We start from the raw sequence: 15,295 nt of genomic DNA, 5'->3' as shown, positions 1-15,295 counted from the left end.
TCCCTTACATAGAGGGATCTTTATTCAATACACAATTCAAAGCTATTATCTCTAGTGACGATAACCTTGTTTGCAGCAAGGAAGTATGGGAGGACAACTCCCAATTTGTGTTCCCATCTTTTCAATAGAAAGGCAGATCAGATTGCAAAATCACACACTTTAAAGATACTTGAGTCCTAGCTCGAATCTACATTCCAAAAGTCATCATTGATGGCTTCAGCTAGCCCTGTATCCGTGATGCATTGAGCTTTTTCTTTCCTAAAAGCACTCAACATTAAACAGCAAATGTTACGTAAGATGTCGCCATCACAAAAGCACCTTCAATCACTATGAAGTGCAAGACAATCTACCAAAACACTCCTCCATCTAATGTCACCATCCTCCCATCTCATTTGCTATCAAATGGCCTGAAAAATCTCCGCAACTCTGTTGTAGCTACTGTGAGATGGAAACTGAAGAAAGATCAGGAAATTAGCCTTTGAATTTTGCATCATTGGGGCTTATCATATTTACTCAAAATCTATGTTTTAGGGGTAAGCGGTGGCTTATCAAGTTATCCAACATGGAGTACCTGAAAATTTTATCCTTCAGGAATTCAGAATCCTCAATTCCATGCGAGGGACTTTCTAAATGGCATGATTCTTCTCCGATAAGGCCTTTTGGTATTTACCTCAAGGTCAATGGTTTATCTATTGAGTTGTGGGCAAAAGAAGCCTTTGTTTGCAGATGATACTATTTGTTTTGGGGTTGGTACTATGGATCAAATCAGAAAACTGCAAGCTATTTTGGGATTATTTGAATTGGCTTCTAGTCAGAACATAAACTAGAAGAAAACCACTCTTCTAGGCTACCACATCAATCAAGCTAGGCTTCGAGGTATGGCTGACTACTTGGGATGCTCCTTGGAAAATTTGCCAGCTACATATCTAGGGCTCCCACTTTTTTACTCTCGGCCTTCGGCGTCGCTCTGGCCCCCCCTCATTGAGAAATTTGAGAAGAGACTAGCTACATGGAGGGGTAAGCTTCTATCTACAACGAGGCATCGCACTCTCCTAAAGTCTTGTTTGGCAGGGCTGCCAAACTATTTGCTATCATTCATAAACTGTTCGACCCCCGTTTGCTCCAAGATTGACGCCATCTGTCGGCCTTTCTCTGGAGAGGATCAGAAGATACCTTCAGATATCATTTGGTTAGTTGGAAGGATATTTGCATGCCTCGTAATAGGGGAGGATTAGGCATCCGGCCTACAAAGGAAATGAACAAAGCTCTTATGCTCAAATGGATTTGGAACTTCAAAATCAAGCATAACAGACATATCAAAAAAAAAAAAAAACATCAAGCATAACAACCTATGGAGAGATAGAGTCAGATTCTACCTTCAATTTTCAGGTGCCGGGTGGAGAGAGGATGGCGTCACTCGCCTCCCATCCCTGATATGGAAATCAATTTATAAGCTCATCCCAGTATTCAGAGATGTTACTTCCTTTCACACGGGCAATGGAAGGACCCTCCTCTTCTGGTCAGATGAATGGTGCAACCCCCGCCCCCTCTCAAAGGCCTCCTGGGGCTCTCTAGGAAGGTTAGGGACCTCTCTTGCTTAGTGGTTGATTCTTGGAGGGATCATTCATGGAGTCACTTGTTCCTCCAAGAACTAAATGATGAGAAAACTTAACCGGGAGCATGCAGTTGATAAACTGACTTGGAAGCCCAGCATTAATGGCCGATTCATTGTTGTTTCCACCTACTTTCATATCAAAAAGCAAGACTACAGTACGCATGAGCATAAGGCAAACCTGGCTTGGAAGCTCTCAGCACCAAGTAAAATCAAATTTTTCATGTGGTCGGCCATCAGAGAACAAATCCTCACATCTGACAACCTTCATAGAAGAGGCTTCACCGCCCCTGATCGTTTTTGTCCCCTTTGTGGTGTGTTCGATGAGACAATCCAGCATGTTCTCTTACATTGTGGATTTTCTTGGCAAGTCTGGATGAAGATTTTTCATAAGATTGGGCTCCAAATGGGGCTACATTAGGACCCCTTCGGCACCTATGAGATGGTTAGGGGGATCTGCCTTCCTCGGTTGGGCAAGTTAATTCTTTTAGCATGTCTTGCACATGTCCCATGGTGCATATGGCTTGAGCGAAATAACCGGAGATTCAACTCCAAAGCTAACACCTCGAAAAATACGGCTTCACATGTTGTGGACCTTATCACAAACTGGTTACATACCAGGAAGGAGTTTGCCACTCTACTAGGTGTTTCCCTTCAGGAAAACTAGAGTTTGATCGCTCATATGACAGGCCCTTGCAAGACTCCGGTTATGGCTATATGGGGATCCTCCCCCTTGCGACTGCATCAAACTCAATTTTGATGGTAGTGTTATTGGTTGTCCAGTGCTTGCTAGAACAAGTGGTGTTTTCAGAGATAGCAATGGAAACCCTATTCTTTCTTACGCTAGGCCGATGGGCATTGCTAATTAAAACACTGCTGAAGTAAGTGTTCTTCTATTTGGCCTCCGAATCTTCAAGGAACGTCTCCATGGCAAGCTAATTATTGAAGGAGACTCAAAGATTGTCATCAATTGGTGTTCAAAAGATAGCTCCCCCCTTGGTGCCACTGGCCTATCACTGATTGTATTGCTGACATTATGTTATCTATTATTCATTGTAATTAGAATCTCATTCCTAGATCAGCCAACTCTTTGGCTGATAAATTGGCAAAATTCAGAACTTCCCTGCAATCTCTCATTGTTTGGGAAGGCTTCCCCTCTTTGTAATTTGCTCTCTTGAGCTTGTCTTAATAAAATTCAGCATCATTTCAAAAAAAAAAACTGGTTTATCAATTCTTCCTTTGAATAGTGCAAGCCTAAATATGTGCTAGGAAGAGGACATGTAGCAGCTTAAACGCGATGCAATTATCCACAACATCTTGATCCAAATTGAATCCAAATAGAGAAGACTTTAGCCAATTTATCTTTTGCAATGAAATGATTTTAAAAATATGAAGTAAAGCTTTGATGCATAAGATTTGATCCAGTGTGCCATTACAAATATAATTGTAACATTAGCAAAATAAATGATAGGAGTGTCAAAACGACCATCAGCAAAGATGGGAGGAATCCAACTTGAGTTGCAAGCTAAACAAAATAGAATTGTAAGTCCCTTCCGCAACAATATTAAAAAGAAAAGAAGAAATTGAATCTCCTTGTCGAATACCACGAGAACTTTTGAAATATTTGCAAGAAGTCTGTTGGCACCACAAGTAACAAAATAGGCTTGTTACTCCATGTAAAAACTCTGCCTAATGCAAGAATCTCATCAAGCTCATTGGGGCCAATGAAATCACAAAAGTTCATCATTGAATCAATCAAACAAGAAGTCGGAGGTTGACTTCTCATTGCAGAATTGAATTACATTAAAATCACAAGCCTAACATCCATGGCCCAATCCAAATCCTTCACAGCTAAAGTTAACTCATCCCAAATTTCTGCACAATGCCCATAAGTGCAAGGACTAGAAACACCTCCAAAATTCCAATTTGTACCAGCTTCTTTATCCAAAAATTTGATAGATAATATCCCGTGAGGGCTTTGGAATGAACGCAATTGAAGGAGGTTTGATGGAAAAAGTGAAACAGTTGATCGTGTTACGAACCGAGTGGTGGGACATATTTCTTCTTGGCTCCTGACTAAGAAGTTTGTCAGGGATCTGCTCCTTCTTTTGTAATTTCTCTTGTTTATATAAATATATCTTTCCCAAAAAAGAAATTTGATAGATAATGAGAATTCCCCTATCTTGCAATTTTGTAAATCCAAAAAGACTTTATCCTAAGTAACTAAGATACCACCTACCGATCTAATTGCATCACAAGCTATCCAGCCAAGTTGTGAGATAGAAACAAGATCGTGTACTAATGAGTCAGGCAGGGATCGAATTTTGGTTTCTTCTAAAATAACAACATGAGCTTTCTGAATTCTTAAAGTGTCGCGAATTGATACTCGCTTCTTATGACTACCAACTCCATGGATATTCCAAGGCTATAATCATTTTCAACCTTGTGTTTTCATATGGACTCCAAAATTCTCTCCTTGGTTGTTCATAACAGAGTAGAATTGCTCAGCAAACTCCAGAATTCTCGTTTCATCATCATAAAGATCTTTTTGACTTTGAATTGCTTCCAGAAGAGAATTCTTCTACTTTGCTGTAACTTTTTTCTTTCCTTTTCCAATAACCTCCTTCCTTCCTTCCTTTCTTTTACTAGGTCCTCCTTGTTGATCTCCAAAACTATCAGCCTCGGGCATGACTAAAGGGCACTCGAAGTTGATAAATCATTGAATTGCAATTCCTTAGAAATGGAGGTGCTCTTAGGAGAGAAAGGCTTGCTGGAAGAGGATTCATCACTGTATCAAGGTGGATGCTCCATTATTCGATCAAGAATAGTAGCAGCAGTATTTGGAACATTTCAAGTGGTTTTATTAGCTAGGTATTGTAATCCTTACTCTTTTTATAGCTTATACATCTTCATTCAAAAAAAAAAAAAAAAAAAAAGATTGTGGAGGTTGAGAAGGTTTTTTTTGGATGTATGTTTTTGGGATAGCAGAAGAACCAGTGGGAGTAAAGGGGTGTTCAAGGGTTCGTATGGCATAGCCGATAGGGGTGTTAATTTTTGCAATTTCAGGCTCAGAGATAGGAATGAATTTTGAATGATTTGGGCTGAGTAGTAGAAGATACGTCTCGAGATTTGGTTCCAGATTTGGTATGTTTTGGCAATTGTGGAAGGATAGTGGTTGGGGTTGGTGAGATATTAATGGAGGCATTTATGTTTGGTTGTTGGTAAACTAAGCCAGGATGTAAAGATAAGTGATCCTCTTCCAAATTTAGTATCTCGGGAATATTTCAGCTAGGATCTAGGTTAACGGGTTTTTAATTTTGAATGCGTGCCAAATTACTATTTGTAACAAGGTGAGCCAAAGAAGGCAGGGATGACTCGCCCTAATTCCTACTGAATTGAAAGATTCTATGACTGAGTCTTCATGTTGTCTTGGTCTCGTCTTCCGTGTTTGGCTGTCTACGAAGAAAACTGCCCTTGTTCAAACTGAATTGATATGCAAATGTATCATCTCCTAACTTGATATTCAGCATCAGATCGTTCAACAAGTGCTTCTAGGAAGAAATCTATATTTTGGCAAAAATTCGTGCGCCAACCTTTCTATGTATTTTCATCCATTCGATACATCAAAGCTTTTAACTATCTTACGGAAAACATCCTCTACCCAGAGCTCGATAAGTAGACCTGTAATCTTCACCCAAACCTTAAAAGGTCTTGATTGGGGTTGCCTTGTCACTTAGAGATTGTATCACATAGAATTCAAGAGTCTGAATTCCATGATTTGAAGATTTTCATACAATCTTCATAGTTGGTTAACTTGATAAGCCACCTATTAACTCTTAAGAAGAGAGATTTGAAAGGTATGCTAAGGACCAATTACTTGCAATCCAATCTCTAAACTCATGATCTTTCTTCAATTTTCATAGCACAAATGTCAGTAACGAATTGTGTAGCAACATCCTCCCATCTACAAGGATTTGAAGTGATAAAGAAACAGTGACTTTTGTCAGGTTTGATTCTTGAGGCAACTTCCAACAGTTTGTCGCATCAAAGTTATGATTGGACTTACCAATATCAACAATCTCAATCATGCATATTTGGAAAGAAGTCTCGTCAAGCTTCATAAAACACTATCCAACCAAACCCCTCTAAAGTGCATTGTGAAATGTAGATCCCAGCAAGCAGAGGGAATTCTCTAATAAGAGTAAACTTACAGACCGGTCACCCTTTGTAGTGAAAGGCAGAAATGACGAACTAAGAGTGTTCCATCCAGACCTCCTAACATTGTCATCCATCACAATAGCTCAAACTAGGTGACTAAAAGATGCCCAATAGTAGCAGGAGTCCGAACAAGAGATTGCTAGTCACCGTTTGTTACAGATACCTTCAGAAGCTTTTGTTCCTCCATACCAATCACCTCCTCCTTCAGCATCATCCTTTCATAATGAAATTGTTTCTTCCTAGCTTTAAAAAATCTTTTCCCATAAAGATTTTGCTATTTTCTCCTCCTAGACACAACCTGCCATCTATGGTCACCTTGCTCAGCCACTAAATCAAATCCTGAACTCCTCTTGCTCCTCGAATGTTGTTGCGCTGCATCATCTCCCTTCCGATCTCCTTGAGGATGTAGTAGCATCACTGATCCTCCTTGCAGCACCTTGCTTTTAAGGAGAACTAATTACACCTGGAAAAACACTTGCGTGTTTTGTCCATTCATCTTGATCATCACCTTCAATCGATTGCTCTACCACTATCAATCGCCCAGTTCCAATGCCTAGCTCCAATCTTTGAAGGACTTGATGGAGGTCCCACGTTTGCTAGAACAGATCACTCTAGCCATCACTCCCTCATTCCTAACTAATTTGAATTGAAGCTTAAATCTCCAAAAAGGAAGAGCAGAACATGATGAGAAACCTTATGACAGCTTATGATTTCTATGAAGCAGTTATGAATCTAGAATCCCAATAATAGCCATCATGTCGGAAATGCTCTCTGTTGGGTGACCTTACTGTTGTTTTCTTCTACTGCGTTTAGCAAGTTATATTGTTAGCCTTCAGCTATCCATCCCCGATTTTGAAGCATAAGCCCTAAACAAGTTTGATGATTCTTTGATGTAGAGTTCCTCACTGTCAACTTCTTATTGTGATCAGTTGTCATCCTAGAAATTCTTCATGGTTTGCTTGTTCTACTTCAGCTTTGGGACTGCTTTTGTAATATCTTGCAGTTTTTCTCTTGAACGAAATATAATTATATCCAAAAATAAACGAGTAAATAAAGTTAATCAAAACAAAACAAAACAGTCTTAGCTCTACCTATAATGTAAGACCCTAACAGTCAATTGTTGCTTAGAAGAGTTTTCCAACACAAACTACATGCAACTTTGGAGACAAAATGCAAAATATCTTTTTGTTCACTGTCAGTTTAAAAGGAGGTCCAGGAACTCGATTAAAACAAAGTTTCAATTTGTGTTCCAATTTTCTGTTGGCATATATCAGGATTTTTTTGGGGGAAAGGATTTGATGTATCAACTATTCTACCTCAAGGTTGTAAAAATGGGACGCATCAAAGGAGAAAGAAAAAAGATGTATCTTATCAACCAATCATATCCAAGGAAAATTACACCAAAAGTATACAGTAGAAGACTCTAGAAACAAAAGAAGTATCAGAACAGCCTCTAAAAGAGAATGTACCTTGATCTTGACCATGGTCAGTCAATTTGAGAAAAAATTTCATAAAAAGATTAAAAACCATGATCACTGCTTTGATGCATTGACGAAGTATTAACAGGCAATTGCGCTTATATAAGAGAAAAAAGAATCAACAAAGCGCTGCATCAAATCTGTCATCCACTATTCTCTCACTCATTGACACTAGCCTCCCAAAGCTAGGAAAGATGATTTTCTCGTGCTGCATTGGGCATATCCCAAGGAGACTATGGAAAGAAAGAAATAGGACGAAATTCAAATTCAAATCTTCCCGCATTGAAATTCTGATTGCTAGCATTACGGGCCAAAGTAACTATCTGGCTTCTAAACCGAAAAAAATTCAGAAACTTCAGCAACTCAAACTTTAGAGGAAATTGGCAGCTGGTTGTTGGGCTGTCTCAGCCTTGTTGCCCCTCGATCATGGCTATCTGGGGCCCCCCACCATCGGGCCACTTCAAGCTTAACTTCGATGGAAGCGCTCTTGGTTGCCCTGGTCCTGCGGGATATGGAGGAGTTATCCATGATGCAAACGGTCATCTCCTCTTCTCCTTCATGGGCCCACTTGGTATCTCCGACTCTACAACAGCAGAACTCTCAGGCTTATTGAACGGAATTCAAGTTTTCTTTAGCCGGCTCATGGGCCCACTCAGCATCGAAGGAGACTCAAAGATTGTCATTAACTGGTGTGCAAAATCCAACAGACCTCCATGGCGTCACTTCGACATGTACTCAAAATTTTGTAATTTAATTTCCCATTTGAAGTATATTTGGAAGCACATTCCTCGTTTTACCAATCATTTGGCAAACATTCAGGCTAAGGTAGGCATTTCACTCCAACACCTTGTTGTGGAGGAAGGCCCTCTTTCCTAGGTTTGTTTTGTACTACCCTCTTCTTTTAATACTTTATACGTATCATTTCAAAATAACACAAAGGGACACGAAAAAATCCACAAAGAAACACCAACAGCTTTAGCTGATTCCTTGTCCAAAAGCCAAGCAACCCGTCAACATCTTGATGGGGACAATGCTCTTCCACACGATTTATGGTCTTTGTATTTAGCACTTTTTGCTCCTCATTGTTTTTGATCGATGAACCATCAAAGTATACTTTCTTCTCACCTAGGAGCTTTTTAATATGATCTCCGTTTTAGTAATGTTAAAAAAATAAAAGGAGAAAAAGAAAAAGAGAAGTAATTTCCGAAAAGAAAAGCGAAGAAGTTTGAGAGATTGACAAGAAAAATGAGAATCAGAAACAGAAAGAAAGGGAAGAGAGATAAAGTTGAGAAAAAGTTGGAGAACAATCAGCTATAAGTTATTGCCTAGATTAGTTCCTAACTTCCAAGTTGAATTTTACACAAACACTTCTGGTTAAGCATCAAATCTAAGAACAAACTGTTGCATGGTTAAGCATCAAGTCTAAGAAGAAACAGGTGTAGAAGTGCAAACTGAAAAACAAGTAAAAGCTCAAATGTAATCAGGTCTATCACTATACCAAAAAATCCTTAAAAGACAAGAGAGAATGAAACAAACATTAGATATAAAAAATAAAAATTACATTAAGAAAATAGGCTAAGACAATCTTCACAAGGTAGCAGAACAGCAAAAACATAAGTTACCTTGATCTCCACTCACTTCTACAGAATTTCCATCACTCTCCCCCTCTGACAGCCTAGAAGATTCTGCACTACCGCCTTCACCTTCCAATCGATCTCTTTGCCTGTAAAAGTATTGGCCAAGAATTTACCAAGAAACATAGAAATATTTAGAAGTGCAGGGACCATAATTTGTGAGTTGGAGATGGTGACGATCACTCATATCAAATCCCAAACTTTCAAGAAATGTCAGTCTAAAAAGAAATAATGTGCTTACGTCTCATAAAGTTCTGGTAAAGATTCACAACAATGTCCAAGAACCGATAACAAGTTGTCATACATCGAAGATTCTTTATAAACCTCAAGCTCCTCAGAAATGTCACTTTCTGAAGATCTCTCATATGATCGACCTGTAAACCATTCACAATATTTTTATTGAATGAGAAGAAGGGATGAGTAAACACAAGCCTATAGTAGCCATCTGCACAGGAAAAAAAAGGCAGTGCACTAAGCAGTATATAGCAAACACAAGGAAACACCTACATAAGATTGCCTACAAAATATGTTGAGCAGCCAACTTCTTGCATGGCTAAACAATCAGCAACTAAGACCAGCTCATTGCAGTTCATGTTTCTACCAAACAAGGGAACTGGCAATTTTAGAGCGGTCGCTTGAGCACTGTGGGTTAAACAGAACAACCATGCTTACTCTCCATCAAGTTCAACAAGACCAAAAATCTCTCAAATAACCTCAATCTTTAGACCAGAAAAATCGGCTCAGCCAAATAGAGTCACAAAAGTGGAACAGCCCCAAACAAGAGAAGATCATTCTCACCTCACAGTTTCCAGTGAGCAATTTTTTAACAAAATAAAGTAATCACTGTTTTTTTGTACTGATTTACATCGAAAATTTTGATGCTCTTGCAATGGAGTTATGCACCACAGCATCTTGTTTTCCTATTGGTAACTGTTCTCTCTGACATTCTTTTTCTCTAAGAAGAATCTAATTACCTACTAAAAAATCATTTTCAAAATAATAATAAATGAAAAAATCCAAAGAATCCAACTGCTCAAACACAAGTGAATAAATCTGGAAATGTTTATTATGAGGAAAAACTTTTCCTATGTTGGGTCGAATTTGTTGAGTCAAGCTTCACTAAAATATGCTTATGTATCCTGTGGACATCCAACAAAATTGTCTGAGTTTGTCAAGTTTTTATAAAAAATAATAATGTATATAATAGTAGCAGAATATGCAATAACTCAACTTTATTTAACTGCTGGTTCTAAGCCAGTAAATAAAGAGGTTATGTGGGATTGACAATGGACTTTTGTCAAATATCACCACATGTCCTGCTATCTCTACTTATGAGTGAACCACCTTTATCTCTACTTTTGTTCAGGGGATGAGGGTCTTCCGGTCATATATAGGAATGGAGCAACAGGACTCATGTACTACCTGACACAGTTGAATCAAGTCTTTTTAGTGATGGTTGATGATAATTAGACAAATTTACGATTAAATAATAATTTTAAATAAACTTGGGAAGTTTCATAAAAGAAGAGGGTTTCAGTTTTCATCAAACAACTAAGCTACAAACTTTTTTTTTTTTGGAAATAAGCTACAAACATAAACATCCTTCTGGATGATTTCCTTGGCACATTGCAAATGGACAATGGCAGATAGCTCAATTATGGTGGATATCTTTCTCAATATCATATGGCTGTCCTACAAGGTACGGTTAAACAGGAAAAAAAATCAAAACGTCCGAGGATCAAAATCTGAGTCAGTCCACATAACCAGAGTATTTTTAACAAGATTTCCTAACAAAGTTATCCGTCTTAATCCAACATGGAAAAAGAATCTTCCACAAGTCTATTGTTTCTCTTTCAATTAGATTAGAACCAGCCCTAGAGCAATTTCAACCAGTTCAACAAACAAACACCTTTCAACTTCTCCCTCTATACCTGAAGAACTTGTTGATGAGCTCTTGTCTCTCTTATTTGTTGCATTGCGTACCCTCTTTAGATGTTGACTGCGATCAATTTTATCAAGGTTATGGGGCCTCTTCAAAGCTGCTTAAAGAAACAAGAAACTTCAGAAAATGTCTAACTTTTCATACACTTCAAAGAAGTGAGAAACCAGTAAAATATACAAGGTATACTAAAAAGTTGAAGGAAAAAAATTTGTCACTTAGTCACCTTTTCGTTTAAGGAATGTCCCCATGGGCTCCTACAGCAAGATGTGAACTATAAGTACACTTGCTTCCAGGTTCCACAAGGTATCTCGTCAGAGCACACACCTTTCCAGTTGTTAAGCTGCAGAGCAAAGAACTAATCAAGATATGAAATCATCAATCGGGAGTGTACTACCTCCTTCCTTAAAGGCCAAATTTTATAAAAAGGCCTAAAAATAGTTAACTTTAAAATGGCCTCACCTCACAAAATAAGTAGGGGCCTTGAACGTCAATTACTCAAAAGCCAACAATAAAAGAAGATTAATTGGATTTTTTTTATTAAAGGTTAAGTAGATTTTTACATTTAAAGATGTTTCCAGTTTTGGTAAGCTTCAAGAACCATTTGAAATTTATAAGTGTGACGGTATTTTAGACTTTGAGGGAGAGTGAACATACCACCTATTCATAAAATCATGCAATCAGTTCTCTTCACAAACTTGCAACAGTATGAAACTACTCTAAAGTAACAACACGCTAACTCTCATAGTAAAGATTACCACATATCCCACCACCAGAAAGTTAGGTAAAAGAGAGGAGACACATAACAATCTTTCCCAGCAACAGTGTTTATTTCTTCATCTTTGCAATAGAAACTTTGATACAAATGACTGACCCAGTCTAGTACATTATCCTGAAATGTCCATAAATTGGAATTATTTTGTTTTAGAATAATGAGAAATGTATTAAGAGAAAAGATGAGGGGGGTAAAAATCTTACAAGGAAGCCGGTAACATATCGGCTAATACATCGGAACAAAAGAAAGAAACAATGCATATATAAAGGCTTCAGACGAAAAAGACAAAACAAGAATGTTAATAAACTCAGCATCATTTCAAAAAAAAATTGTCAATAAATTGGAACACATTCAACTATGTCAACAAATTGGAATACATTCAACTACGTAAAATTGTTGAACTTGACAACTACCTAAGCTTTAATTCATGCAATAAGAAGTTAAAAATTTTATTTTCCTGATTTCATCTCCATCCAATGGCACTTACCCTTTGATGTGCAGAACATCAAAGAATAAAATGTGAAATTAGATGTAAAAGCTTGCAACAAACATTTTTCAAAGGAGATCAAAATAGGTTGGGGGAAAGGACAGCTTATTAAACCCAAGAATTAAGGCTGAAATCTCTTTCAAAGGAACTAATTAAAGACCTGAGCCACAAGAAAAATCCAGAATAGACTTCTGTTGACGCTAAGGGCTCGGCTGGTGGAATTCTCATCCTATGGGACAACAATCTAATATCCTGCCTGGACATTCAGACTGCAAACTACACTATAGCACTGACCACTAGTGCCCTTGTTGCTGAGAGCATATTTATATCATCAGTGCATGCTAAAGACAAGTCGAAATGTCAAAGATTTCCTAGAAGCATCTCTTCTGTCTCTTCTCTTGCTAAGCAAGGATTTGGGTCCCTGCAATCCCTTATTGTACCTGGGCCACCTCCCTTTTGTTCTCTAGCCTTTCGGCTTTGGAATAAAATTCACCTTTCTAACAAAAAAAAAAAAAAATTCTTTTCTGTTACTTCCAACTATAAAGGGCTAATGGGGCTTCTGCACAACCACACCATTGTTCTCCTCTTGCTTGGAAGCTCCGTTCGCAATCTTTAGAAGAATTGTCACTTTTTCACAAAACACCTCATTCGAACAAAAAAATCAATTATTTTTCTCTAAAACGAACTAAGAGAAGAAGAAAACGATACGGAAGTATAAAATCAACGATAAAACGAAAGCGGTGACTTCGGATTCGAACTTACTTCTTCCTCCTCTTTTCTTCTTCCTCGTCACCTCCTCTTCCTTTCTCTCTCTTTCGCTTTCTCTCTTCTGCCTCGTCGCCTCCTCTTCCTTTCTCTCTCTCTCTCGCTTTCTCTCTTCTGCCCCGTCGCCTCCTCTTCTTTTCGTGCTTTAGTCTAATTATGAGGTTAATTTTTATTCTAACTAGGATTTTTATTTAAGCCTGACTAGAAGTTTCTATCTTCATTCATGCCCGAAAAATAAGGATGCCTTGTGCGTTAAAAAATAACTAGAGAAAATAAGAAATAATAGCCATTCTCTACTTATCTATGGTTTTCTATGATCTGTATCTATGTTAGTCTAGGCCAGTTGAATTGGTTGGAAAATAGATTCTAGTGTCCTTTTTTAAATAAAGAAGAGAATGAGTAACTTTTTATGATTATAGTTTATTATAAATTAAAATAATAATTATGTGAGACAATAATAAACTATATAAAATTAATAAAAAAATTAAAAAATAACATAAGAGAATATAATAAATAAACTTAATGGTTTAATTAATTATAACAACTGGATAATTAAACCAATTAATTATTATATTTTATTATAAATTAAAACAATAATTACAAGTGACATGAATAAATTATATAAAATTAATAAAAAATTAAAAATAACATAAGGGAATATAATAAATAAACCAAATGGTTTAATTAATTATAAAAATTGGATATTTAACCAATTAATGATTTCAATTTATTATAAATTAATATACTAATTACGTGTGACTAGAATAAATTATATAAAATTAATAAAAAAATTAAAAAATAACATAAGGGAATATAATAAATAAACCTAATGGTTTAATTAGTTATAACAATTGGATAATTAAACCAATTAATGATTATAGTTTATTATAAATTAAAACAATAATTACGTGTGACATGAATAAATTGTATAAAATTAATAAAAAATTAAAAAATAACATAAGGGAATATAATAAATAAACCTAATGGTTTAATTAATTATTGAAATTGGATAATTAACCAATTAATGATTACAATTCATTATAAATTAATATACAAATTACATGTAACTAGAATAAATTATATAAAATTAATAAAAATTAAAAAATAACATAAGGGAATATAATAAATAAACCAAATTGTTTAATTAATTATAGAAATTGCATAATTAAACCAATTAATGATTACAGCTTATTATAAATTATACAAAATTAAAAAATAACATAAGAGAATATAATGAATAAACCTAATGGTTTAATTAATTATAAGTTCATTGGATAATTAAACCAATTAATGATAACATTTTATTATAAATCAATATTCTAATTACATGTGACAAGAATAAATTATACAAAATTAATAAAAAATTAAAAAAATAACATAAGAGAATATAATAAATAATTAAAGTTTATTATAAATTAATTTAATAATTACGTGTGACAAGAATAAATTATATAAAATTAATTAAAAATTAAAAATAACATAAGAGAATATAATAAATAAAACTAATGGTTTAATTAGTTATATAAATTGGATAATTAAACCAATTAATGATTAACATTTATTATAAATTAATATACTAATTACGTGTGACTAGAATAAATTATACAAAACTAATAAAAAAATTTTAAAATAACATAAGAGAATATAATAAATAAACCTAATGGTTTAATTCATTATAGCAATTGGATAATTAAACCAATTAATGATTACAATTTATTATAAATTAATATACTAATTACGTGTGACTAGAATAAATTATTTAAAATAAATAAAAAAGTTAAAAATTACATAAGTGAATATAATAAAAAAATAAATTATTTTTTAATAACATAAGATATAGTTTAAATATAGTTTAAAATTAAAACTCACTATTTTAATACAAAATAAAAATACATAATAAATAAATAAATATATTAATTTATCAATAATATAATATATATTTTACATATTATTAATTAATAATATATTTACACAAAATGAAAAACTAATGGTTTAATTAATTGGATAATTAAACCAATTAATTATTTTTAAGTATTAATAATTAATGAAATATTAACACAAAATGTAAAACCATTTGTTTTATTAATTATAGCAATTGTATAATTAAACCAAGTAATGATTAAAGTTTATTATAAATTAATATACTTATTACGTGTGAATAGAATAAATTTTAAACACGTGAAAAAAGGTATAAAATAACAAAAACGAATATAATTAACGTAAATTATTTTTAAGACCATCTTCGTGCGTTTAACATCATCAACTTACTAGTTTAGTACATACGAACGACAACATACATGTTCAAAAGCAATAAAGTATAACCACTAATAATCACTCCACATGCTAGTCGCTATGGCATCTCGAAATTGTGCAACTCTAGTAGATTC

At 35.1% G+C, this 15,295-nt stretch overlaps 1 protein-coding gene across 2 annotated transcripts in view; it reads right to left on the bottom strand.

The window, feature by feature from the left end:
- Positions 1-13,070, bottom strand: part of LOC137936664 (protein NUCLEOLAR FACTOR 1-like) — a 47,985-nt gene extending 34,915 nt beyond the window's left edge. The window contains exons 1-6 of one of the 2 annotated variants that reach the window (XM_068781480.1): positions 12,906-13,070; positions 11,640-11,773; positions 11,108-11,224; positions 10,874-10,981; positions 9,184-9,316; positions 8,931-9,031 (exon numbers count right to left, since the gene is read on the bottom strand). In XM_068781480.1, the coding sequence (XP_068637581.1) occupies positions 8,931-9,031; positions 9,184-9,316; positions 10,874-10,981; positions 11,108-11,132 (367 nt within the window). In that variant the 5' untranslated portion in view covers positions 11,133-11,224; positions 11,640-11,773; positions 12,906-13,070. The remainder of the gene's footprint in view (positions 1-8,930; positions 9,032-9,183; positions 9,317-10,873; positions 10,982-11,107; positions 11,225-11,639; positions 11,774-12,905) is intronic. The other variant, XM_068781479.1, reaches the window with a different exon arrangement.
- Positions 13,071-15,295: the final 2,225 nt, after the last annotated feature.

Source organism: Aristolochia californica, unplaced genomic scaffold (assembly GCF_029961685.1).
Source record: "Aristolochia californica isolate CCGP_79_NKW_82.1479 unplaced genomic scaffold, dmAriCali1.0.hap1 SCAF_7, whole genome shotgun sequence".
Lineage (NCBI taxonomy): Eukaryota > Viridiplantae > Streptophyta > Magnoliopsida > Piperales > Aristolochiaceae > Aristolochia > Aristolochia californica.
Note: the sequence above shows the minus strand (reverse complement) of the source record. Positions and strands in the feature narration are given on the sequence as shown.